This window comes from Strix aluco, chromosome Z (assembly GCF_031877795.1).
Source record: "Strix aluco isolate bStrAlu1 chromosome Z, bStrAlu1.hap1, whole genome shotgun sequence".
NCBI classification, from domain to species: Eukaryota; Metazoa; Chordata; class Aves; order Strigiformes; family Strigidae; genus Strix; species Strix aluco.
In genome coordinates, this window is record NC_133971.1 from 56,417,650 (window position 1) to 56,441,522 (window position 23,873).

Below are 23,873 nucleotides of genomic sequence, written 5' to 3' on the forward strand. Positions count from 1 at the left end.
ATCAGGACTTGAGACTATGTTTGTCACTTGGTTAACAACTTTTGTAAACCAAGCACAAAGCTTGTTAAGTAGTCAACAGAAGCAAACAGTAGAATAGACTGAAACACTCCCATGTTCGTTTCTCTAGGACTAGTACAGCCTTAACTTCCCCAAGCTTTTCTTAGCCTAACAGCACACACTTTTACTGGAACTATCTTCTGGCTTCCAAGATCATTCCATTTTCCCTGCTAACTCTTCTCCCCCACCGTAATATCTCGCTTACTCCAATTTTCTTACACGTACTTGCATGTTCTATTGCTACACGGTTTTGCCTTCCGCTAGCAGGTGAAGCAAAGCTAAAAAAGAGTGATTGCTTTCTATAACCATAAGCTTCCTCCCTGAAAGACAAAATGGCAGTTTCTTCCTTCACCCGTCCAGCAAGTTGGCCCAACTGGCAGCAGCACTCAGGTCACGCGGCTGATTTCCACCAGCGGTAGCTCGCTGCCCCCCCCGCCCCCGGGAAGCCGGCGGCACTGCAGGCCGACGGCCGCTGCAGAGACCGGACGCTGTAGTACGGCGCACGGCCGGCACCGCACCGCGGCGGGCCTTCCGGCCGGCCCAGCCCCACTGTGTGCACCCGGCCACCACCCGCGTCCGGCTCTCCCCCGCGGCACCACGGCCGCCGCCGGGCGGGGCGGACCCAGGACGCGTCCCCGCCGCGGCGGAAGAGCGCCCAGAGCCCAGCTCCCCGCGGCCGCTGCGCCGCGCCGCGCCCGCCACGCACGGTAACAGGGTGCCTTGCGGCAGCGGCGCCACCAGCCGAGCCCGGAGCTCACGCGCGGTCCCGCCCTGCCCTAAAGCGCCTCCGTGACCGCTGCTCCCCGCACACTCCAGACACTCGGCCGCCGCCACTCTAGCGCGCCTCGGGGGCAGGTGGCTGCAAATCCGCGCCGCTGCGGCGGGCGGGAAAGGCGGGGGCGGGTGGCGTTGTTTTGCGCCGGCGCGGTGTGCGCCCCGGCGCAGCGCGTTCAGGGGCAGGGCTAAACCGCCAGGCGGTCGGAAGGCCGTTACGGGGTCATCCAGGTTTCGGGTCCGTGGAGGCAGTGGTATGCGTTTGTGTGTGTCTTTGAGAGGTGATCGTGGAGCGAATACTACGGAATATAAACTTCCGTTGTTTTGCGCGGATGCCGGCTGCCAGCTGCGGTCCCAGCGGCCCTGCCCCGGGGCGGAGGGGTGGGCGGCCGCCGGAGGCGTAGCAAAAGATACTGAAGTCATCTGTCACTGTTCGGAGGATTCCCCCAGCCTGCGAAGGGACTTGCCTTTTTGCGATTATTTTTCATTGTTTCCAACGCATCAGACTCGTTTCTTGGAGTGGGGGTTTTATACTGTTCTGTCTTGTGTCTGTGTTTGATCGGAAAACGAGGACACGTTTTTCACATGCAAAGAAGCTTCACTTTCACAGCAAAATCTTTCTCTCCTTAAGCCTCTTAAAAACTAGTCTTGATTTTTAGGATAAAATTTCACTGTATTTGGAGATGTGTGTGACTAAGATTTGGTTGGAAATAGCAATGTCATACAAATTAGAAGAATTTGACTGTTGTGTCCATACTTTTGGTGATAACAATGGTTATCTGTGTAGCGTTAAAGTTAATTGCTTTACTTAAATGCTTTTACTAACGGTGGACATGTTTTCAGGCATTTTTGTTTTCTTTTTTTAACTTAGTTGCCAAAATGACAGACTCTAAAAAGAACCTCCATCAGGACATCATTTCTCAGCTGCATAATTTTGCTGCTGTTGGAGATGCAGCCAAACTGAAAGCATTGCTCAGTCGTTATCCCTCACTTATCAATGCAGCTGCAGATAACGGCTGGACAGCCCTGATGTATGGTGCCAGAAATGGACACCTTGAGGTTGTCCAGATTCTTCTTGAAGAAAGGTAAGCTGTTCAGTAGATCCCATTGAAGAGCTCTAACCTGAGTCCCTTTTTGTCCATTTCAACTTGATCTCAGAAAAGTAAACTTATATAGATAGATAGTAGCAGAATTTTCAGGGTTAAAACTCAAGAAAGTGGAGACCAGGGACTAGTGGCATTCCTCAGGGATCAGTATTGGGACCAGTGCTGTTTAACACCTTTGTCGGTGACATGGACAGTGGAGTTGAGTGCACCCTCAGCAAGTTTGCTGATGACAGTGGAGGTACAGGGTGCCATTCAGAGGGACCTTGACAGGCTTGAGGTGCGGGCCTGTGCAAACCTCATGAAGTTCAACAAGGCCAAGTGTAAGGTCCTGCAATTGGGTCAGGGCAATCCCAGACACAAATACAGGCTGGGCAATGAGTGAATTGAGAGCAGCCCTGTAGAGAAGGGCTTGTGGGTATTAGTGGATATAGGACTCACTGTGAGCCAGCAGTGTGCCCTCACAGCCCAGAAGGCCAACTGTATCATGGGCTGCATCAAGAGAAGCATGACCAGCAGGTTGAGGGAGGTGATTCTCCCCCTTTACTCCAGTCTCACGAGACCCCCACCTGGAGTGCTGTGTCCAGCTCTGGGGCCCCCAACATAAGAAGGACATAGAGCTACTCAGGTGAGTTCAGAGGAGGGTCATGAAGATGATTATGGGGCACCTCCATTATGAGGACAGGCTGAGAGAGTTGGGGTTATTAAGCCTGGAGAAGAGAAGGCTCTGGGGAGACCTTATAGCGGCCTTACCAGTGCTTGAAGTACAAGAAAGATGAGGAGGGACTCCTTATCAGGGAGCGTAGGGATAGCATGAGGGGTAACAGTTTTTTATCTGAAAGAGGGCAGATTTAGATTAGATGGTAAGGAAGAAATTCTTTACTGTGAGGGTGGTCAGACACTGGAACAGGCTGCCCCCTCCCTGGAAGTGTTCAAGGCCAGGTTGGACGGGGCTTTGAGCCACCTGATCTAGCGGAAGGTGTCCCTGCCCGTGGCAGGGAGGGTTGGAATTAGATGATCTTTAAGGTCCCTTCCAACCCAAACCATTCTATGATTCTATTAAAATATACTCTGTGTCTGTTTATAACTGGATTCTACTATTGCAGCATGCTTTCCATATTTGCTAAGAAACTCATTAAAAGTTGTGAGCATCTCTAAAATTATTCCTTTGATCTTCAAGGATATATTGTCACTCCTCCCAGAGCAGAGACCAAGAGAATAGAACAGAATTTGTAGTATCCCATTCCAACCACTGTACTGAGTATAAATTTGGTGTATTTGATTGTTCCACTTAGACTTTTTCTCTAAACCGCTTGCATCTATGTTACACTGCAGAATGTTTGCTGATGTACTGGCTGCTAAGTGGGACATGACAGACACACCTTTACCAAAGTTACTCCTTGATGAATTTCAGTTGTCTCTTAGTTTTTGGACAATTCACTTCCTCCTTCTTCCTTGAGTTGTCACATTATTTTCTTCAGTCAGTATAACACCAAGCATGTTCATTTGTCAGAAACTTCCTATCATATTTGTTGTTTATATTCAAGTCAACTGTTCTAGTTTTTCAAGACAACCAGAAAAGCAAAGAATGCTTCAACGCTCTCCTTGAGACACCAAAGAAGATTCTTCTGAAGCCCAAATAAAAGTCAGGATCCAAATATTTCCAATGGAAAACATTTCAGAATGAAGGGTGAGAGTCGGGTGTTGCAGTTCAGCTGAACTCTACATTAATCAAGCCCACTCTGTTCCTCTCTGCAACCCTAATTACAGAACCAAGCAAGTTTAGTTCATTCTGTGGTTATGAGTAATCTCAGGATGCACAGCATTCCACAGCCTTCAGTGATCATCCTACCTTTTTTTTTTTCAGTCCTACCCAGATGCTGTGCCCTCTGCTGGGGTTGCTGTTTTCTACTGTAATCAGTACATTCCAGCACATAGAGGACATTCCAGCATGTAGAGGAATATCTCACTGACAGACTTTATGGATTGAAATCATCTGTGTATTGAGGAATCTTTTGAGATTTTGGGGAATTTACCCGTTTGGTAAATAGGAAAACAGTTTTTTAAGTTATGCTTACTGTAAAAAAAAAAAAACCCGTGAATATCTGCTTGTAAATGTCCCCTTCAGGCCCCTTCTTTCAGGCAGGTGAACTCAGTTCCTGATGCTGTGGCCTCATTGATCTCATTTAGTTCATGCTTACTCATATTAATCATTTGGGAAAATACAATTGCTAGATATATAAACGTGAATGTCTGTGAAGGTAATATTACATAACATTCCAGAGACTCATCCTGGAAAGCTTGTCAATTTTTTTTTTATATTCATCCATATTTGAAAAAAGCTACAGGAAATGTTTGTAGACTGGAAAAAAAGATCTTACCGATCTAAAGAGTTCAGGCCACTGCTGTGGACACTGAGAGGTAGCCTAATCACAGTCTGCACATACCTGAGCATATAGAAGGGGGAAGACAAAATCAGAACAAAATTTGGTTGCTGAGAAATAAGAAATTAAGAAGGAAATTAGGCAAGATTTTGCCTAAAGGAAGCTTAATCCTTAAAGATAACTGGGCAACGGTAATTTCTTCAGCACTGAAATCTTCTAAATTAAGTTTTGAATGCTTTTCTATTGAGGTTAATATAAAATCCCAAGTCAAAACAGTCTTGCCAGTGGTACAGCTACCAGTGTATCAGCAACATGATCTGATACTGGCATCTTCTGGTTTTAAAAACTCATGAGTGGCCCCACATCTACTGTATAATTTGTAGTTTACACTGAAATTTCTGGTTTACTTATCCACTTGAGTTTAAATTGACAAAAAATAAATGCATTATTTTTGACCTCCCAATCAACCCCAAACTTTCAGATTTTTTTTTTTTGTTGTTGTTAATATCACGAGGCAATGTTTCCTCATCTGTGTCGTTCTGCAGACATTTTGATAACAAAGAGATCCCTACAGGGACCAGCACACAGTTGTAAGGGTGCTATTTCTCTCACTAAGCAGAGTCTGTATTCTTGGTTCTTATTTAATGGTAAATGTTTTATTGTAAACGTTTTGATGCTGTTTTCAGCATCTTCTAGAAAGTAATGTTCTAGAAGTTAAACTGCCTTTTTTTTTTTTTTTAATTACTGGTTATTCAGAAGAGATCTGTAGCCAAATTTCTGTTAATGATCTTGAGCCTTTTTTTTTTTTTTTTTTTTTTTGGCATGGTACAGTGTGTGGGATTTTAATTCATTGCTGTTGTAGTACTGCATGAGCCTTGGTAAGTGATAATCTGGAGCGGAACAACACAAATGTAGAATCTGGCCTTAGCAAAAGAAAATGAAGTATGATTACTTTTCATCACCATAATGCTAAGTATTTAGCCTAAAGAGTGCCCCAATATAGACAGAGTGTCTAAAAGTCGTTGCACCTTAGGAGTATCAGATGTATATGCTGTAAGTGAGAATAATACAGCATCAGGACTCTTCCTAAACATATTTACCCTGTTAACCACTGTTCTTTTCTGTTTCTTTAGGTGTGACAGGTCCATCACTAATAAATCAAGGCAAACAGCTCTGGACATTGCTAAACTTTGGGGGTACAAGCACATAGCTAATTTGTTGGCTAATGTGAAGGGTGGGCAGGTGCCTAATTTTCTGTCAAATGATGTGAAAGAATATGAAAATTATTTTGGTTTGACACTTCTGGACAGAAGGAGTGATAAAAGAACAGATTCCAAGTGGCTAAGCAAAAAACAAAGTCATCCAAATACAGTATACATCCTCTTCTCAAATCTAAGTCCTTTGGTTACTTTGGCAGGGGGAATAGGGAGCCCCCAGCAGCCGGAAGTAAAGCTTTGCAGGCTGTACCACAAAGATGTGGAGCAGTACATGAACCAAACTGAAGAAGGCACATTGATTTTTCTTGGAGTTGAACTCCAGTTCCACATGAACCTGGTCGCTGCTTGCAATGGAGGAGTTCTGCAAGAAGATGAAGAGGATCAGTTAGTTGCTTGGTTTGCTCTTAGCATAGATTCTGCTTCTGCTGAGAAATTTCAACAGAAGCATGAGGACTGTTACTTTCTTCACCCACCAATGCCAGCACTACTGCAGCTACCTGAAAAAGAAGCTGGTAAGATGCGTAAAATGCAGCACTTATCAAATGTGTAATCAGAAAGATACGGTTTGGGATTCACTGAGGTATAATGCAAGGAGAAACCACTGCAAAGGAATCAGGTATTTTCAGTGGCTTTAGAAATACCCTGACAGTGGTTTTGTGAAGAATTTTGTATGTAAGAAAATGTGTGCTTGCAAAGGGCTAACATGCAACGGCAAGTATTAGACTGTAAAATCTATGGATCATCATGGTACTATTTAAAGATTAACGCATGGGCATTATGGTTCTAAAGTGAAGAAACGTATCTGTCATTACTGAGTTTTCATTACAAGAAATTAAACGAAGTCCCTAATAAGTATGTTGGATACCTGTCTGAGAAGTAAACTGTGAGCAAGTGTTAGAAAGTCAGGATCCCAAAGTGAATTAATGTCATTATGGACATGTTAACAACTGCAGTTGTAACAATTTTGCTTTTACAGAAGGATAAAGGGCAAGCTTGACTTGAACCTGAAGTTTAAATGAAACAATGGATTATTATGTCAGTACCTGTAGTAGCCCTAAAATGGTCATCTAGAAAAGGTGTGGTATATAATTATGGCACTTTGTCCAGACAAAGTAACTTTTGTGAGAAATGGGGTATATTGATCTGGATAAATTTGTTTCTGAACCCATAAATTGGTCTGTAGCTACATAGTACTGTGCTCTATTGCGTAAGCTGTGCTACAAAGGAAAAGATCTGAATTACTCATCTTGCTCAACTTCTCTTGTAGTAGATTACAATTCAAGCCATAGTCTTACCTTTATTTTTATATTAAACTTTACTACTTGCTTTTTCTATACCTTTAAAAGTTTACATGAATTAGTATATAATTTTGTGTGTTTTCGTTGTATTACTTTAAAGGAGTAGTAGCCCAGGCTAGATCTGTTCTAGCATGGCACAACCGCTACCGATTCTGCCCAACATGTGGGAGTGCAACCAAGATTGAAGAAGGAGGTTACAAGAAAAGTTGCTTAAAAGAAGATTGTCCCAGTCTCCAAGGTGTTCACAACACATCATACCCAAGAGTTGGTGAGAATATTGTAGGATAAACTTGGTCAAAAAGTGGCTTGTTTGTACTATTATATACCTGTAAATCAATTTATTTTGTTATTTCAACTGCTTGCTTCTGTTCCAGGTCTTACATACTTGTTTCTCCTCAGAGTACATGTGTCTCAGCTCTATTTAGCATTAAGTAGTTCAGGCTTCTCTTCTTTCAGTAGTCTGTGACAAAATCAATCTATTACAATGGAGTAATATCAGTTAGAAGTTCCAACAACTGAGATATCAATACAAAGGGTCACATTTTACTTTTTTTTTTCCTTCCCTGCATATTGTTTTCTCACTTTGCAAGCCATCCGAGCTTGAAATGTGAAATTTGGTCCTGTATCAAATTTCTGATGCAGTGCTCATTTTCCTGTAGTGCCGTTTTGACTGTGTTAGTCATCCTCGCTGGCTTTCACTATTCATTGTCAGTTGCAAACTGCCAGGCCTATTTCTACTCAGAATATAAGCTTGTATAGAAAGTCTTTTATAGGTCCTTTTTTTCATCTGTTGCAAAGGAAGTATACTATGTTATTGATGGGGAACCAAGGAAGGAAAAAAACTTACCCTTTTGTTCCTGGATCATTTGGTAACTCTTTGACCACATTTCCCTCCCCTACCCTGTCCTCTCTTCTGCAGTTGTAGTTCTGGATGTTGTATGTGTGTTGGATGTTCTCTTACATGTCCTACATATACCTTTGTAGTAATCAAAGCAATTGTGCCATATTCTTTTGTCTTATGGACTATAGTGAAGCCTGCTAAAATACTAGTGGCTGTTTCTTTACAGTCTCTATCACAACAAGCTTAGAGAAGGAGTGGGATTATATAGGAAAGCCTGATGAACTAGCATTTTCTACTGATGCCTCTCTCTGAAGAAAGTTTACAAACAACAACACTGCATATTCTATGTTATGCCATGTGGCAGATATCTTTGAGCAGGACAGCCATCTTTGAAATTATTGCTTATTGTTGGTTGCTGAATCAAGCCTTTTCATACAGAGAAAATACTGGTGTTTTGGACCAAAAAAAGGTCCCAGAAGAACGATAGCAAGAGAGCAAATATATACAGGCAGAGGTAGATAGAAAAAATTAAAAACAACACATTAAGATACTTTAAGAGCTAGATAACAATAAAAAGGGTGAAAGGATCATAGACGAACACTGTGAAGAAAGGCATGACAAAAAGAATGATACCAATAGGAGAAAAGAAAGAAAAAGATACATAAAATGACCAGAAGTGAGAAAGTAAATAAAAGTGCAACATCAGGTGAGAGATTGATAGCAAACAGTCAACAAAGTCAAAAGTGGAAAGTTTAGTCAGTATTTACATTGTAACTAGAGTATCTAGCTGGTCTTTGGTATTTCAGACAAAAGTACATTCTTCAGGCCTGTGTGTGTAAAGGAGGTGATAGTAAATTGTTTTGCTGTAGAAATTATTGCTATCTGCTGGATGCATGGCTAGGTTAGTATTGCTGATACTCTTAACAGATTGTGTGCTTTGGTTGCAGGTATGTCCTGCATTTTAAGCCTTGGCTAGCAAACTGCTTCTACTAAGCATGTATGTGTGAAACAAAATAAACAGATATCTTACATGGAAAAAAAACCAAAAGTGAAATAAAATAATAACTTGCTCTGCACATCTGTACAATTCTGATTTCAATCTCTTAAAGGTACATGCATTTACATGCATTGGTATTGAATAGGCTGAAATTTATCACTGCTTCTAGGTCTCTCAGACGTTGAAATATATTCCTTTCATGTCCCTTACAGATCCTGTTGTGATAATGCAAGTCATCCATCCAGATGGGAATCACTGCCTTTTAGGTAGGCAGAAGAGGTTTCCCCCAGGAATGTTTACCTGTCTTGCTGGATTTGTAGAACCTGGTGAGTAATTTCATTTTCCCTTACCAAACAGTTTTTCTCACATACCAGTATTGTACATTAAAAATAATATAGAAATATGTTCAGTGTTATGTCAAATAAATGTTTTTGCTTCCTGTTAGATAAGTTGTTACAATAAATATGCCTGATCTGTACTTTCCAGCAGCTGATTTATAAAAAAAGCAAAAAAGCAACCAGTAAATATGATTTAAAAATAATTTTCTCATCATGCACTCTTAAATCATGTATTTAAGTGAAAAAATATTTTGAAACACATACAGGGTCCTTTCTTTGGTGACACTTAGCAAGGGATTAGCAAAGGAAAAATAAGAGTTAAAGCATAACTTAAAGTTAACATAAAGTTAAGCATATGCTTACATGTTTAGGGCCTGATTGTTTAGATGGAAGATAAACAGAAATTATATAATTTCAAAAGGAAAGAGATATTTTGCTAGCTGTGTTCAGGAATAATAGTTGGAATTAGTTGCAATTTTTAGTAGCTGCAGAACAATTTGTAAAGCATTCTTATATTGGGAATGCATCTTAGTCACCAGTGAAACTATATTCAATAGCTGTGTGCAGGTGAAATATGGTGACAGCATGAATAAGTTTATTCAGGTATCATTTGAAAAAAGTCAAGATGTTTATTCCTTCACTTCTTTCTTTATTCTGCTGGCCTTACTACCTTCTGATGCTGAATTGAAGTATATAAACTAAAATTTAAGAGTAGCTGATCTTGTCATCAGCTTCTAATCAGCTGAACATAGCTGAACTAAAACTTCTATCTCTGATACATGGACTGTCTGTATCAGATAAAGATTCAGTTTAATGAACCTGTAATCAGTGATTACAACATAGTACATGTATGCATATGTAAGCCTATCACCATCAACACTCCACATACAGATCTAGCAGTTTTCTGTGAATATGGAAGTAAAGCTTTTCATTGCAGTTTAAGTTTGGAGAATTGTCTGTATGTGTTAAGACAATGGAGAATGAGTCAGGAAAAGTGAATAATACAATGCAGGAATGTGTGTAAGTCTTCTTAAGTCTCTATTTTCTTACTATTGTAATTTTAAATACTTATTTTCAAGTTCTGTTACATGCTGTTACAATCATACTGATAATCTAAAAAAATAACACTGCTATTTATAAATGAACAGATCAGCATTTCAAGTAATTAAAATAACAGTGTATTTCCTACCCAATTTTTGACATTTTAGGTGTGGTACTAATAGTTTGCATGTATGATGAATTATCAATTCAGGAAATAAGTATTATGATGGAGAAATCACACTCTATTTTCAAAGTTCCATTTTGCTTTAGTGGCTAGTTTTGCCTTATTAGACTTCTGTATCATGTGCTTAGGATCTGCACCCTGATCTGTGAACTAGATCTCTATAGATAATTGTTTTGGGCAGTTTCAAATCTTTTAAGTCAGTTCAAGGCACAGGATGTAATCGTTGCTTGGGGTATCTTCATCAGCTGCTTGCTCTTTGCCCTTTTTAATTAGGCGAAACAATAGAAGATGCTGTTCGAAGAGAAGTAGAAGAAGAGGCTGGAGTCAAAGTTGGCCATGTTCAGTATGTCTCTTGTCAGCCATGGCCAATGCCCTCCTCCCTAATGATTGGCTGCTTAGCTGTTGCAGTGTCTACAGAAATTAAAGTTGACAAGAAAGAAATAGAGGATGCCCGTTGGTTCACTAGAGAACAGGTAAAGTTCAATTTAATTTCCTTCTTGTATTTATTAGTCCGTGACAGGGTTGGTTCTGGCATACAATAGATACTTGCTTTTTTCAGCAAGTTGAATGAGCATGTATACTCTCTATTTTATCATACTACAGTTGCATTATATTGGAATTACAGATTACACACAACCAGAGAAAGGCAGATATTTACGGTAATTTCTGAGTCACTTGCACGCCCATTTTATATTATTTTTGCCACTTAGCTATTCACCTTTTCCTTTTGGGAGATAGCCAAATTATTGTTATTTTAACCCACTTCCTTAGCAAGCCTGTGCTTCTCATTTTGGCAGAAGTAGTATTCAGTAGCTTTTAACATCTGTGTTTCTCCAAACAAGCATGCTACCAGAGTTGCTCGCAGGGGGGAGGTTTAGGTAAAAACTGTGGGACTTAGTTTGAGCATCTTTTTCCATGCAGTACTACTTTGATACTCTGGTATTGAATGCAGTTTACTGTGCATTAATAGGATATTCTACACTTAGCTTTCCTGAGTATTTAAAATGTGTCAAATAAAAGAGAGGAAAAAATTTCATGAGTGGAAAAAGGAAAGATTGCTTACACAATGTAGTCTTCACAGGTTTTTCCACAGGCTAAACTTTCAATAACAGTGTATTTCTGCCTAGCAGTTGCAAGTGTTTTGAATCTGTAAGTCAACTTGAAGGCAAAGTTAATCACCTATAATGTCAGTGTGTTCTTGACAACGCTGAGAGCATTATTTTAAATGAATGTCAGTTCTGAATACAGCTAGTCACATGCAGGTTGGTCTAGAATTGGAAATAAGTGTACTTCAGAAATGTAGTAAATTAAAAGTGTATTTTTGTGTTGCTTGCAACTGCTTCAGAAAACCAGCAAAACACATTTCCTTCTGCACTCCATGTGGAGGAAAAAAAACAGAATAATTTATGGAACAGTGTAGAGCACCATCTGGTGGTCCTTACAGTAAAGAGGCTTCACAAAAACCTTAAATACTGTGTTAGCAGTCAATCTCCACAGTTGTATTAGAAAGACGGTCTCCTTTGAGGCACATTTGAGCTCAAAACTGTCAGAGTTCACACAGAATCCTGCGTGGTTTTTTCTCTGCATCTGTCTTGGAGAATCTAGTAGTGGCTCTAGTAATGATAGACTCATTGATCATCATAGTAAGATAATTCCTGCATTAATACAATGTTAGATTCCATATAGTATATTATACTACCTTCTAACAAAAAAAAAAAATGTCTTTATTGCAGGTCACGGAAGTTCTCATTAAAGGAAACCAGCGTTCTTTCTTTATACCACCAAGTCAAGCTATTGCACACCAGTTGATAAAACATTGGATTGGAATGAATGCTAATCTTTAGTTCAAATAATTGATTTCTTCCAGTGAATGCTAAACTAGGAATAAATTAGAAAGAGCTTTTCATTTAGTAAATATGCAACCACATGAATTTTTGAGCTTTTCGTTTGGTTTCTCAGCTAAACCTTTGTAGGTTTTTCAGATCTAAGTTAGAACTGGACAACAACCCAGTGATTATCTCAAGCAAGCAAGGAACAAATAGGTAAAATTGGTACCTTGTTGTGCACAGGCTGCTTTTACATTTTAGAATCAAATTATTACACTTTTTGCTATTATGCTTTTGATGTTTGATTTGGTCTTTCCTGTCCCCCACTGGAAGGAGTCACAGCGTTACAAAGAGGCCTGACCTTGCCTGTTGTTTGAACTCTGTAATTACATCCTCATATTTTGTCTTTCTCATTTTTCCTATCGCCATTCTTTAAATTCTGCCTGGCACAGTGCTGAAAGTCTTACCAATGGTTATTTTTAAGCTAATAGCACACTTAAATTGTGAATATGTAGTACTTTGTATCTTTTACGTTAATAATCTAAGAGTATTTACTCCTCCAGTGTGATTTGGCTGCACTTACCCAATTGTACATCAGCCTGAATTTAAAGGTATAACACAATATTCTGTTTATGAAAAAGGTATTGGAGAACCATCCCCAAAAGCCTAAATATTAGGTATTTTTATAAGATAATAATGTACTTATTGACCCTAGGCAGTGAGTTATTTCATTCTCTGATAATTAGAAATAGAACTGCAGAGTAATTGAGGAGAAAGGTAGATAAATTAAACAAGACATATTATCTCAAAATTTGTACAAAATTCTTTTATGGAAATGGAGACACTAAGATTGTTACTGCTATTAAGAATTTTACAGTGGAAAGAAATATTTACCCCAGCTATAAGACTGGAAAAGCAATATAGGAATTGAAATATTTATATTAATAATCATTATATTATTAAAATTATGTATTAATATAATGCTGCAGTTCAGATTTGTGCCTTAATTTGTTGTGTTACTGAAAAAAAAGTTAATATTCTTTCAAAATGGAAGGTTACAAAAGTATTCTGGTTGTATTATTAATGTCATTATGTAATGGTTCAGTAGTATGTGAATATGCATTCATTGCAGTAATACAAAAAGAAATGCAAATGACCCTAAGCAAATACAATTATAGTTGTAATTATTAGATTATTATCATATGGTGATTTGTTTATTCAGAGTAATTTTAATATTTTTGAATCAGTGAATGATGTCAGATTTCTTTCAAATTATCTGCAAATTGGAATCAGTAAAAATGTTTTACAAGTCCTAATAGTTTTTTTTTTTCCATCCAATGTTATACTGTGCTCAGCAGCCTTTTTTTTTAAGGCAGTGCATATCAAAATTTGAAGCAAGAAGCATTTCTGACAGCCTTAGAACAGCTGACAAATCATTACATTGCTTCATTCTCTTGTTTCAGCTATACCTACAAATGAGGAAAAACAGGTTATCTGAGCTATCTGGAAATGAGAAGGAAGCAGTACACCGCTTCCCTTAAAAATTGCTTTTACAGAGAAGGGGGAATAGAAAAGCTGTCATGAACTACAGCTACCAGCAGAACCACATGTTATCGGTGAAATTAATCTTTAAAATGTGGGACAGAAGGAAGCCTAGTTGCAGGTTGTTCATACAAGTAAAGGAGAACATTGGACAGTATGCAAACAGTGGTGGAAGCTAAGCAATGGAATGAATTTTTAACTAGCACTATGATGATTACACATAAAGGATGAACAAGGAACAAATGAGGAGCAGAGGGAAGAGGGAGGATAAAGCAAAGCGCAAATATAGGTAGTGTAAAGATAAATAATTTATCACATTGAAGTAACTAAAAATACGTGTATAAGACCCATCCTAATACTTGGTTTTCATGTAGGAAGTTATGGTGGGTTGCTATAGAGATGGGTTTGTAACTGAAACTCAGAAGAATGTATCCATAACCAATACTGATATTAAGAATCAGACTATTTTTTTAATTGAGAATCTGTATAAACAATGTATATCTTTAATTAATTACAATGGTAATAATTTGAAAAATTTCATTTTACTACATGAAAAAAGCAGAAAAATAATAGTTTCAGAAAGAGAACAACACTTCAGTAGTCTTTCAGTTTGAGAGTGATCTTTCAGTTCTAATAAATTCTGGTGTTGCAACAATTTTTAATATGTATACATTTTCAAAAGCTAAACCAACAGTCATTTTTAAGCTTTTTCTTTTTTCCTTCCCCAACACATGAACCATTCACAGAGAAAATGACAAACACCCCTTGTTTAAGAAAACTAATTTGATAATTTAAATCTCTTACTTAAAGTGAAACTTCTTTTTATTGCTTAATTTGACCTGTTTGTAGGTTGTAAGATTGAGTTTTAGTTTGAAAATACCTATGCATAGAATTTCTCTGAAGGGTAGTTATTGTTTGCAGATTACATATGAAATACCTAACTGAAAAGCCAAATGCTGTAGTTATTTAGCAACTAGAGGAATTTAGAAATGTGACAAATTAAATTCAGCAACAGTTAAACAGAGGGTGGTTCTGACTGGAATATGGTCAGTGCAAGACCTCCATAAGATTTGGGTTGTTTGCCTTATCCGAAAGACTGCAGTTTTGCAAGTAGGCTATTTCTTGCCACTAAGTTAGTGCAGTACATTAAGAAAATAGTATTCCTTAAACCACTAAAAATAGAGAGGTTTTGTTTGTGCTGTGTAATAATGATCTCATTCTCTTCCCCCTTGCTTCTACAATGGTACCAGAGCAAAAAGAGTACTCATTACATGCAGACGTACAAGGCAGAAAATTCTGGAGATGCCTTTTCTCCCAATTTACCTATATACTAGTGAGAATTAACTTCACTGTATAATTTGTAAATATTCTGTATTTTATCTGGTTTTGAAAATATAATAATTTACAAATAATAGGAACAGTAATTTGATAAAGTAGAAAAAAAAAGATGGCGTTGAAACACAAAACAAAATTGATACTAATAACTGTTAGCTGTTACTAAACTGTAAGATCATGTGATGTATTGCCATCTCATGTAAACTCATATAATACGGATTGTGAGATTTTTACAGACTTTGGATTGGTCACTATAAGTATATTTCTTTTATCTCATTTTTCATATTGGATATGTGTAAACACATGGAAAATAAAATCATTCCAGTGTTGATACCATATATATATATACACAAACATTATATTTTGTGTTTTGTATAGAAATATTACCAAGTTGGTAAACGATTATATTGAATTCTGCAACAGGTAAAGGAAGAGAGTGGATGTCAACAGGCTGATTAAAGGTAGACCAGTCATGATGCTTCATGGAATTAAATATACTAAGCAGATTCTGAGCTTAGGAGACAGAAATAGAAAAAGAAGTGGAGCAAGACTGTGAACAATGTTGCTTCCTCTTTTATCTTTAATTTTAATTAGGTAATCTGATTGATTAAGACTTTTCAGACAAAGCTGACATTTTGTAAAGCCCTGGTAAGTTTAGTTGTTACTTTTCTTACCTGCTTTAGCTGTTAAGAGTTAAATAACTAGTAGTCTTTTATTGGTTCAGTGATTGGAAGGATATGTGTATACAGCATATCATTGCTGACTGGGGTTGACAGTACAGAAGCGGTTAAGTCCAAAGGAAAAAAAAAAAATTGAACTTGTTATCCTATTAAGCCTTAGCAATACAGCCAGCCCATCTTTCATGAGCTTAGAAAAGCAAACTATTCAGAGAGTCCGTAATAGCAAGCAAATATCTGATGAAAATGAATGCTGGCTCAGTATAACAGTAAGTATAAACATTTTTTTTTTTTTTTTTAATTGAAATTACACCCTGTCAGGTAGTATTCTGTGTTACTAATTGTTGTAACTCATCATAGCTTTTAAAAATATGGGATTTCTGCAGGTTTTTTTTCATAGTACATAGAGTTTAAAGCATTTCAGTTATAGTTCAGTATATAGTTTAGTTTTCTGAAAAAATAAGAATGATAGTTTCCCAAATAGAAGGGATTTTTCAGGTGGATTTTTGACTGTGAGTAAATAAGAGAGTTGTATTAAATTATACGGATTTCTAAGATGGATTTTTGATTCCTAAGACTGTATCTGTCATTTTAGCATATAGGGACTTAATGTGTCTTAGTATATAATTTTAGAAGTGAAAGCCTACCTGAATGAACTTGTTACAGTGTACAACTATCGTGCAGGTTTCTTTTGGTGAACTGAGTTTCAAGTATAATCAAAGATTCTGGATTTACATTATTACAATGGATGAAACATTCTGAAGGCCAAAAGGTTGAATAGTTCAGCTTGAGAAAGAATTGTAGCACTTCATTGATAGGAACATCTTTGAGTATAGAAATTATATTTCATTATTGGAAATGGTCATGTGTTACAGTGAGATTTCTAATAATTTCATGACCAATTGCCACATCACATCTGAAGGGTATTTCACTTACCTGCTGTCATGTTCGATACTGACAAAGCATGAATTACATGCAAAAACAGAAAAGTGACTAAAATGCAAGATAGCATACTAAATATCAGAATGACAAACTCACTGACAAGAAAAGGGTTAATCCAGCTAACATTCAAATTAGCAGTTTTTCCTTTGGTCTCTAAAAGAGGAATAGCAGAGGTCCAACAATGTCAACAGAAATGACAATTCATGGGATTTTTTTTTTATATCTTTTCAGAACTTTTGTTGAAGACAAAATTATTTTACCCAGTATAACAGAGATACAATGCACAGTAAAGTATGTTCTCTATGCCAGTTTTTAAAAATATGTTTTTACATACATGATAATAAATACATCCATTGCAATAAACTGACACCACTGGAAAAATCTGCTCAGTAAGTTGAAATATTCATTATGCTAAAAATATTCATTGTGCTAAAATCATCACATGATCTCTGTATGGTCCATTTACAGCACAGAGGCTACCTATTTCTCCATTTTGTTGAAGTGGAAAACAGTGCATATCTTTAAATGAGGGCAGAAATGAACAATCTTGTTGCAGAAATGAAACATCTCCAAAATATAAAATGCATGCTTATCTTTATTAATACATTATTTCTTCTTCTTGTGGCAAAAGCTCAAAATAATTAAACAGCAAGATTAGCTTAGTAAGTAAGTAGCAGCTTTATAAGAAAATTACTTTTATATATGGTTTTGCAGAATTTAAGAATTGAAAGCTGGACCTATGACTTCTCCCTGAAAAGACAAATATGCTTGTGCATATACAGCCCATGATGGCTGAACTTTTTTTTACCATGAATTTGCTGGCATTTACATTCTCAATTCTTAGTTAAAATAATCTTGAAAACATTTGACTGACTGCTACTTTATTAGCTTTTTTTAAAACTAAAATGAAGAGCTTCCTGTCTGCAGGAAGGTATCTTTAACATAATGGCAATAATGGTATACCCACTATTCCTTTAGAAAATACTGGTCAAAACCTATTTAACACTTTGTCTGGTGTCACTTGTTGCTTACAGAAGAGTCCAAAATAATGCAAAATCTAATTACAGGGGATTTGGATTTCCTGAATATGCTCATTTATGGCAAGAGTGATGTTCTTAGTTGCTTAGACAGTAACCTTCCTTGAGAATCAGAACTGCAGAAATACTATTGACTGATGTTTGCTATCTTCTCATGATCTGGCAAAGCAAAATCCTGATTTGGTGTGCTCATTAAAAATCCCACAGCACATTTCATGAAATAAAATACTTGATCACTGGGTCCCAATACAATACCTGTTGCAGATTAATTTCACTTATCCATGCTTTTCTAAGCATTTCGTTTGGATGCACTATTCTCATAGCTAATTGTATACTGCCAGATAACTACTGAGTTCCATTTGAATGGAACCCGATTCTTTGCAGCCATATAAGTCACGTTTTAATTAATTTTGGAAAATGCTTTAGGGTCCTGTTACAGTCCCTGCAAATGGCTGCCTGCTTCCCTTGTTCTAAACATTTTGCAAAGGCATTTTTTAAAAACCAGTCTTTTCAGGAGAATATGTAGACAAAACTATAAATAGATGAAAATGAGATACATACCAGCTGAGGCAGGGAGTAAGAAACACAGCTAAGACAGACATTTTTGATAACATCGCTTTTCTTGCATGTGTTTGGCATAAAATACATTTTTTGGCAACAGTCTTGCAGAAATGAGTGTTCAGAAATTATGCAAATAAGGTAATAGTGGGAGCTTGATAAAGAGATTTGGAGCATTTTTGTAGAAAAAAAAGGCAAAAACAGAAGGTATTTCAAAAAGACATACTTGAAGGAGGCAAATAAGAGGTAAATCAATAATGAGCCCTTTTTGCCTACTCTCTGTATGGCATTATTAGGCTCTCATACACAACTCATTCTAATGGCATTGTCTCCGTTAAGAGTAAATGATCTGTGGGGCATCTGCCTTGGTGCATAAAAACTAGCAGGTAATATGCCACAAAACACAGAAGAATAAAAAGAAAAATTCACAAGGAAAAATCAAGCTTTAAGAATAATTTGAGAAGGAGGAGAGGAACTAAGCAGTGAGAGCAGGGGCCAAACATAGTTGCTAAGTTGAGTAGGAAAGTCAAAGCAAAGATCAGTATGGAATAGAATATTGAGAAATACAAGAAGAGTCAATGGAAGTCAATGAGAACAAAATTCGGTGTAGTTAAGGTTATCTAAGGGCAATGGAGATAAAAAGTAGGATTCTGTATCCAAAGAGAGGAAATTAATCAAAAGGGTTTGACATGGTTGAAATACAGAAGAAAAGAGAAGTAGAAGGTTTTTGTTTCAGAAAGGCTTGTTTGGGTATTCTGTAACAGTATTCTACAGTCTGTGAACAGTATAGGATTCAGAGGGGAAGTATTAAGTGAGCTGCCACTGAACGTATTTATAGCCATGCCTTCTACAATATAAGACACTGAAATTATAAGAAACTTACCATCTGAAACAGCAATTAATATTTTCCTGAAAGAACATTAAATATTTTGCAAATATATTGTATCACCACTCTATTCTGATTCAACATTATTAAATACTTGGACTTGTGCTGTCCCACACAATATCCTTGTCTCTAAATTGGAGAGACATGGATTTGATGGATGGACCAGTCGGTGGATAAGAAATTGGCTAGACGGTTGCACTCAAAGAGTTGCGGTCAACAGCTTGATGTCCAAGTGGAGAGCAGTGATGAGTGGTGTTCCTCAGGGGCCAGTATTGGGACCAGTGCTATTTAACATCTTTATTGGCGACATGGACAGTGGGATTGAGTGCACCCTCAGCAAGTTTGCTGATGACACCAAGCTCTGTGGTGCAGTCGACACACTGGAGGGAAGCTATGCCACCCAGAGGGACCTTGACAGGCTTGAGAGGTGGGCCTGTGCAAACCTCATGAAGTTCAACAAGGCCAAGTGCAAGGTCCTGCACATGGGTCAGGGCAATCCCACGTGCAAATACAGGCTGGGCGATGAGGGGATTGAGAGCAGCCCTGTGGAGAAAGACTTGTGGGTATTAGTGGATGGAAAACTTGACTGAGCCAGCAATGTGCATTTGCAGTCCAGAAAGCCAACTGTATCCTGGGCTGCATCAAGAGGATTGTGGCTAGCAGGTCCAGGGAGATGATTCTACCCCTCTACTCCATTCTCGTGAGACCAGAGCTGGTGTTCAGCTCTGGGGCCCCCACATAAGGACATGGACCTGCTTGAGCAGGTCCAGAGGAGGGCCACAAAAATGATCAGGGGGCTGGAGCACCTCTCTTATGAGGACAGGCTGAGAGAGTTGGGGTTGTTCAGCCTGGAAAAGAGAAGGCTCTGGGGAGACCTTATAGCAGCCTTCCAGTACTTAGAGGGGGCCTACCGGAAAGATGGGGAGAGATTCTTTCTCAGGAAGTGTAGTGATAGGACGAGGGGAAATGGTTTTAAACTGAAAGAGGCAAGGTTTAGATTACATGTAAGGAAGAAATTCTTTACTGTGAGGGTGGTGAGACACTGGAACAGGTTGCCCAGAGAAGTTGTGGCTGAGACCTCCCTGGCAGTGTCCAAGGCCAGGTTGGATGGGGCTTTGAGCAACCTCATCTAGTGGAAGGTGTCCCTGCCTGTGGCAAGGGGTTAGAACTAGAGGATCCTCAAGGTCCCTTCCAACCCAAACCTTTCTCTGATTCCAGGAAATATTTTCTCCATATTTTCCTTACTTTGTATTAGTTTGTCTCTTCTGCCAGTGTCTCATCATTACTGTATAGGTTCACTGAACATGCTTGCTTAGAAAACTTAAGTACACACATGTTTTCACATAAAATCTCCATTTTGTAAGTATGCAACAGTGAAGCAAAATAACTCCTGTATTCTCAATTTCACTCCCAACCAGCATTTTTTAAGAGAACTTTTCCTGCCTAACAAGATTATCTCAGTGGCATATGTTAGAAAAATATTCTGTTATTTTTTTACCCTTATTATCACAAAGCTTTTCATCACCTTCATTATCCTGAAAGAAATACTATTACGGATGTTATTCACACTGAAAATGAACACATCCTAGACGGAGCTTTAACTGTATTTATGGTGGAGAGTGATCTTTGATTCAAAATTAAGAAGTTATTCTGAGCTAACCCAAACAGTGCTGTTTAGAATAACCTGTCACGTAGAGCACTATGTCAGTGGATGTTGACTTCCATCTAGTGAACTGCTGAGTGTCTCTGTTCTCATCTAAGCTAATTGGACTACTGTTCATCTAGTGTCCAGCAGTGGACAGAATAGTCCCTAATGCAGGGTCTTACCCTGCAGTCCTGATGCATACATCTAATCCTTACTCAAGTCAATGGGTCACTCATGTGACTAGGATTGAAGGCAATGAGATTCCTAATTCTGTTAGCACATCTCAGCTGTACAACCAACAAAGCAAGAACAGACAAAGACAATGCAAGGAAAACATGCACAAAAAAAGATGAGTCAAAAACAAAGAACTGGTGCCTCTTCTGATGTAGTAAACCTTAGAGGAGAAAGCATAAATTAACATATGGAAATGTAGTAGAGACAACAAAACTATTGGCTTCATAAAGGTTCTTTCCAATATTTACTTAAAAATTGCTTTAAGATATCAACAATTTAACACACTGCATGTATGATTAAAATCAATAATATATAAATATGAAAATTAATATCTGAGAGATGTCTTAATCACAAATGAACAGTGCAAACAATCATTCTAAATTATAATTTTGTTCTACTTACAACCAATTACAGAAATAACTAAAAAAAAACCATATCCAGACTAATATAGATTAATCATCCTGTTCACCTAGGTCTTATGCCTCATCTTTGACCAGATAGCAAAATCTGTAATATCCTACCACTCTGAGCAACTTCGATCTGTGGCTACCTCTACTGATGGTTTTATGGCTGCATGCTCAGATTATTAAGTTTTAGAAGGTACTAGATCCTTTCTGACAATCCTGGAATGCAGAGAACCAACATTATCTGCCTTCACTACTTTCAGATTGTCCCATGCCACTAAACGCTATTTGAATAGTAGTGGAACTAGTGACCATCTCAGACCTAGAATTTATTTTGCGAAGTTTTATGATGTTTTGCCATGACAAAACCTGGCAAAAACATATAGCTATGAGAAGAAACTTAAATGAATATGATTTTCATTTGAATTGATCCACAATACTTTATACCTCCTCAATATTTCAGCATCCTTCTTGCAGTGTTTCCTCTTTTCTTTTTGGTATCGTTCAATGGTCTTTTCACTTTTCTAGTCCTTCATCCATCTTGAACCATGCTAACCTTATCCCCAAATCCTTCATAATTCAAAACCACTCCTAACTGATTACAGTCATGCCTGTTATTCTTTCCTACAAAAAGACCTTAAACACTTTATGTACTAAATATATTCCTGTCCTGTAAGGTGTACTCAGCATTCAGTAAAATTCAGATTTTCTTTAGAGTAATCTGTAGTGCATACAGCTGTACACTTAATTATCAAATGCAAAGAGTAAAACAGGCAGCTGTTCTTGATCTGCAAATAATTTTTAACAGCATTTTAGCAATGAAGCTTAGCAATTGCACTTCCTATATTGAGATTAACCATTTCATTACTGACCATAGGATAGGGGAAAAAAATGAAAGTGGAATTCCTGGGGAACGACAGAAAATAGTATAACAAAGGTAAGTATTTTGGAAAGACAACCATGAAGGTCAAGAAGGGGAAAGGGGAGGGGAAGGAACTGAGTGTGTAGCATCTTCCTTAGGTTGAATTGAGAGAATTCCTAGAAGTAAAAATATTTTCTCAATTACAACTTAATGAAATGTAACTGAAACCTCAAGTATCACAATCAGATTCAGAGCTCTGTTAGACTGTTTTTCCTATTGTCATAAATATATGACCAATCTGCAGATCTTACATAAGACACCTCTAAATAGGAGTTTGATACTCTTAACATACTTGCATATGTAACCCTTTAAGAGAATAATGATTTTTATCTGGAAGTAATAGACACTGTCTCATATCCAAAACTACAGATAAATATCAGTCCCAGATTTTGCCTGTGTGTCCTTTAAAGGCTTCTATTTGGCTTTAAGATCATTCTTCCCATGGACAACAGAGCTCAGCTGGCAAGTTTGGCTGTCTGTCAAGCTTTGAAATTTGACAATATAAACTTTACAAAGTGTCTACTGTGAAATAAATACAAAACTTTCTCAGTCTCTCTAGTGTATTCCAAAAAGATGGGGGAGAATGCCTGCACTTTTGCAGCCAGCTAATGGATGTGTTAGTGCACTAGCATATTCAGTCATTTAGCCTCACACAAAATTAGAAGTTTTCAGAAGTCAAAGAATGTATCTTGAAAGAAGAATTTTTTCCCGGTTGTTTGGCTAGCTATGGATAACTGCACACAGTGGCATGTAAAATGTGTCTTGCAGTGTCAGTGCAATGATTTAAAAACCTTTATCCTAATCCTCATTTTTATAACAAAATCCATACATCTCCATTACACCAGGTAAACTCACAGCCTGAAAAATTCACTCATGCTCTTTCCACAATGACTCATTTGATATACTGATGATCATCTAAAGATGGTTATGGCTATTAACATTTGCAGTCAGTTGATTTTTCCTACCATAACTCTACTGATTTTCAAGACTATCCCGATGATGAATGAGCAGTTCAAACACTTCTAATTTCAGGTAATGTGAATTGGCTATTCCAAGGTCATGTAGAATACAATAGAAAATCTTTGGCTTAAATAAACAGAAACAAATCCTAACACATTGACTTATTTTGGAAAGTTGATTATTTTCATTATCAAATGAAATATCAATCCCAGAAAACGCTACCAATTCTAATTGGTTAAATAGCGTCTACGTTGCATGGGATACAGACCTCTTCCATCACTACCATGCCTTCTGTCAGCATTCAGCCCCATTGCATGATAGGAATGGTAGATGACTTTGGATTTTAGCTATTCTGTTAAATTCGATATAAATTTAAGGTCTCACTTCAGTGATCAACTGCAAGAAACTGGCTGACTAGCTAAATAAACATGGATGCAAAGCTCAGCTCCTAGTTGAGGGTTTAGGGCTTCTTAATTTGTCTCAAATTATTAAAGCACACAAATAGTAGCATCCATAATGTTTCCCATGGGCTAAACCTTCTTTCATATCATGTTTCTTCAGGCCTGTTAAATTCAGACAGTGAAATTTCCCACAGGTCCACGGAGAAACAAAATTAAGCTTTTAAATTTTTATTTTCTTGATTTTGTGAAAAGAATAATATTTAAGAATTA

At 37.7% G+C, this 23,873-nt stretch overlaps 2 protein-coding genes across 7 annotated transcripts in view; both read left to right on the forward strand.

The window, feature by feature from the left end:
• The first annotated feature begins 463 nt into the window (after positions 1 to 463).
• On the forward strand, positions 464 to 15,275 carry NUDT12 (nudix hydrolase 12). 3 transcript variants are annotated; one of them, XM_074811761.1, is made up of 7 exons: positions 464 to 764; positions 1,703 to 1,916; positions 5,452 to 6,047; positions 6,934 to 7,101; positions 8,884 to 8,997; positions 10,508 to 10,707; positions 11,968 to 15,275. In XM_074811761.1, exons 2-7 carry the CDS (start codon positions 1,711 to 1,713, stop codon positions 12,076 to 12,078), a joined length of 1,395 nt encoding a protein of 464 aa, XP_074667862.1. In that variant the 5' UTR covers positions 464 to 764; positions 1,703 to 1,710; the 3' UTR covers positions 12,079 to 15,275. The 3 variants fall into 3 exon arrangements, with proteins under 3 accessions (XP_074667862.1, XP_074667863.1, XP_074667861.1); XM_074811762.1 differs by lacking the exon at positions 464 to 764 and adding an exon at positions 779 to 912; XM_074811760.1 differs by lacking the exon at positions 464 to 764 and adding an exon at positions 952 to 1,085.
• A 138-nt stretch (positions 15,276 to 15,413) lies between these two features.
• The window catches only part of LOC141917957 (uncharacterized), a 47,251-nt gene continuing 38,791 nt past the window's right edge, over positions 15,414 to 23,873 (forward strand). The window contains exon 1 of one of the 4 annotated variants that reach the window (XM_074811755.1): positions 15,414 to 16,945. In XM_074811755.1, coding sequence (XP_074667856.1) covers positions 16,836 to 16,945 — 110 coding nt within the window. In that variant the 5' untranslated portion in view covers positions 15,414 to 16,835. Of the gene's footprint in view, positions 16,946 to 21,613; positions 22,258 to 23,873 lie in introns of those variants that run through there. The other 3 variants (XM_074811758.1, XM_074811757.1, XM_074811756.1) reach the window with 3 other exon arrangements.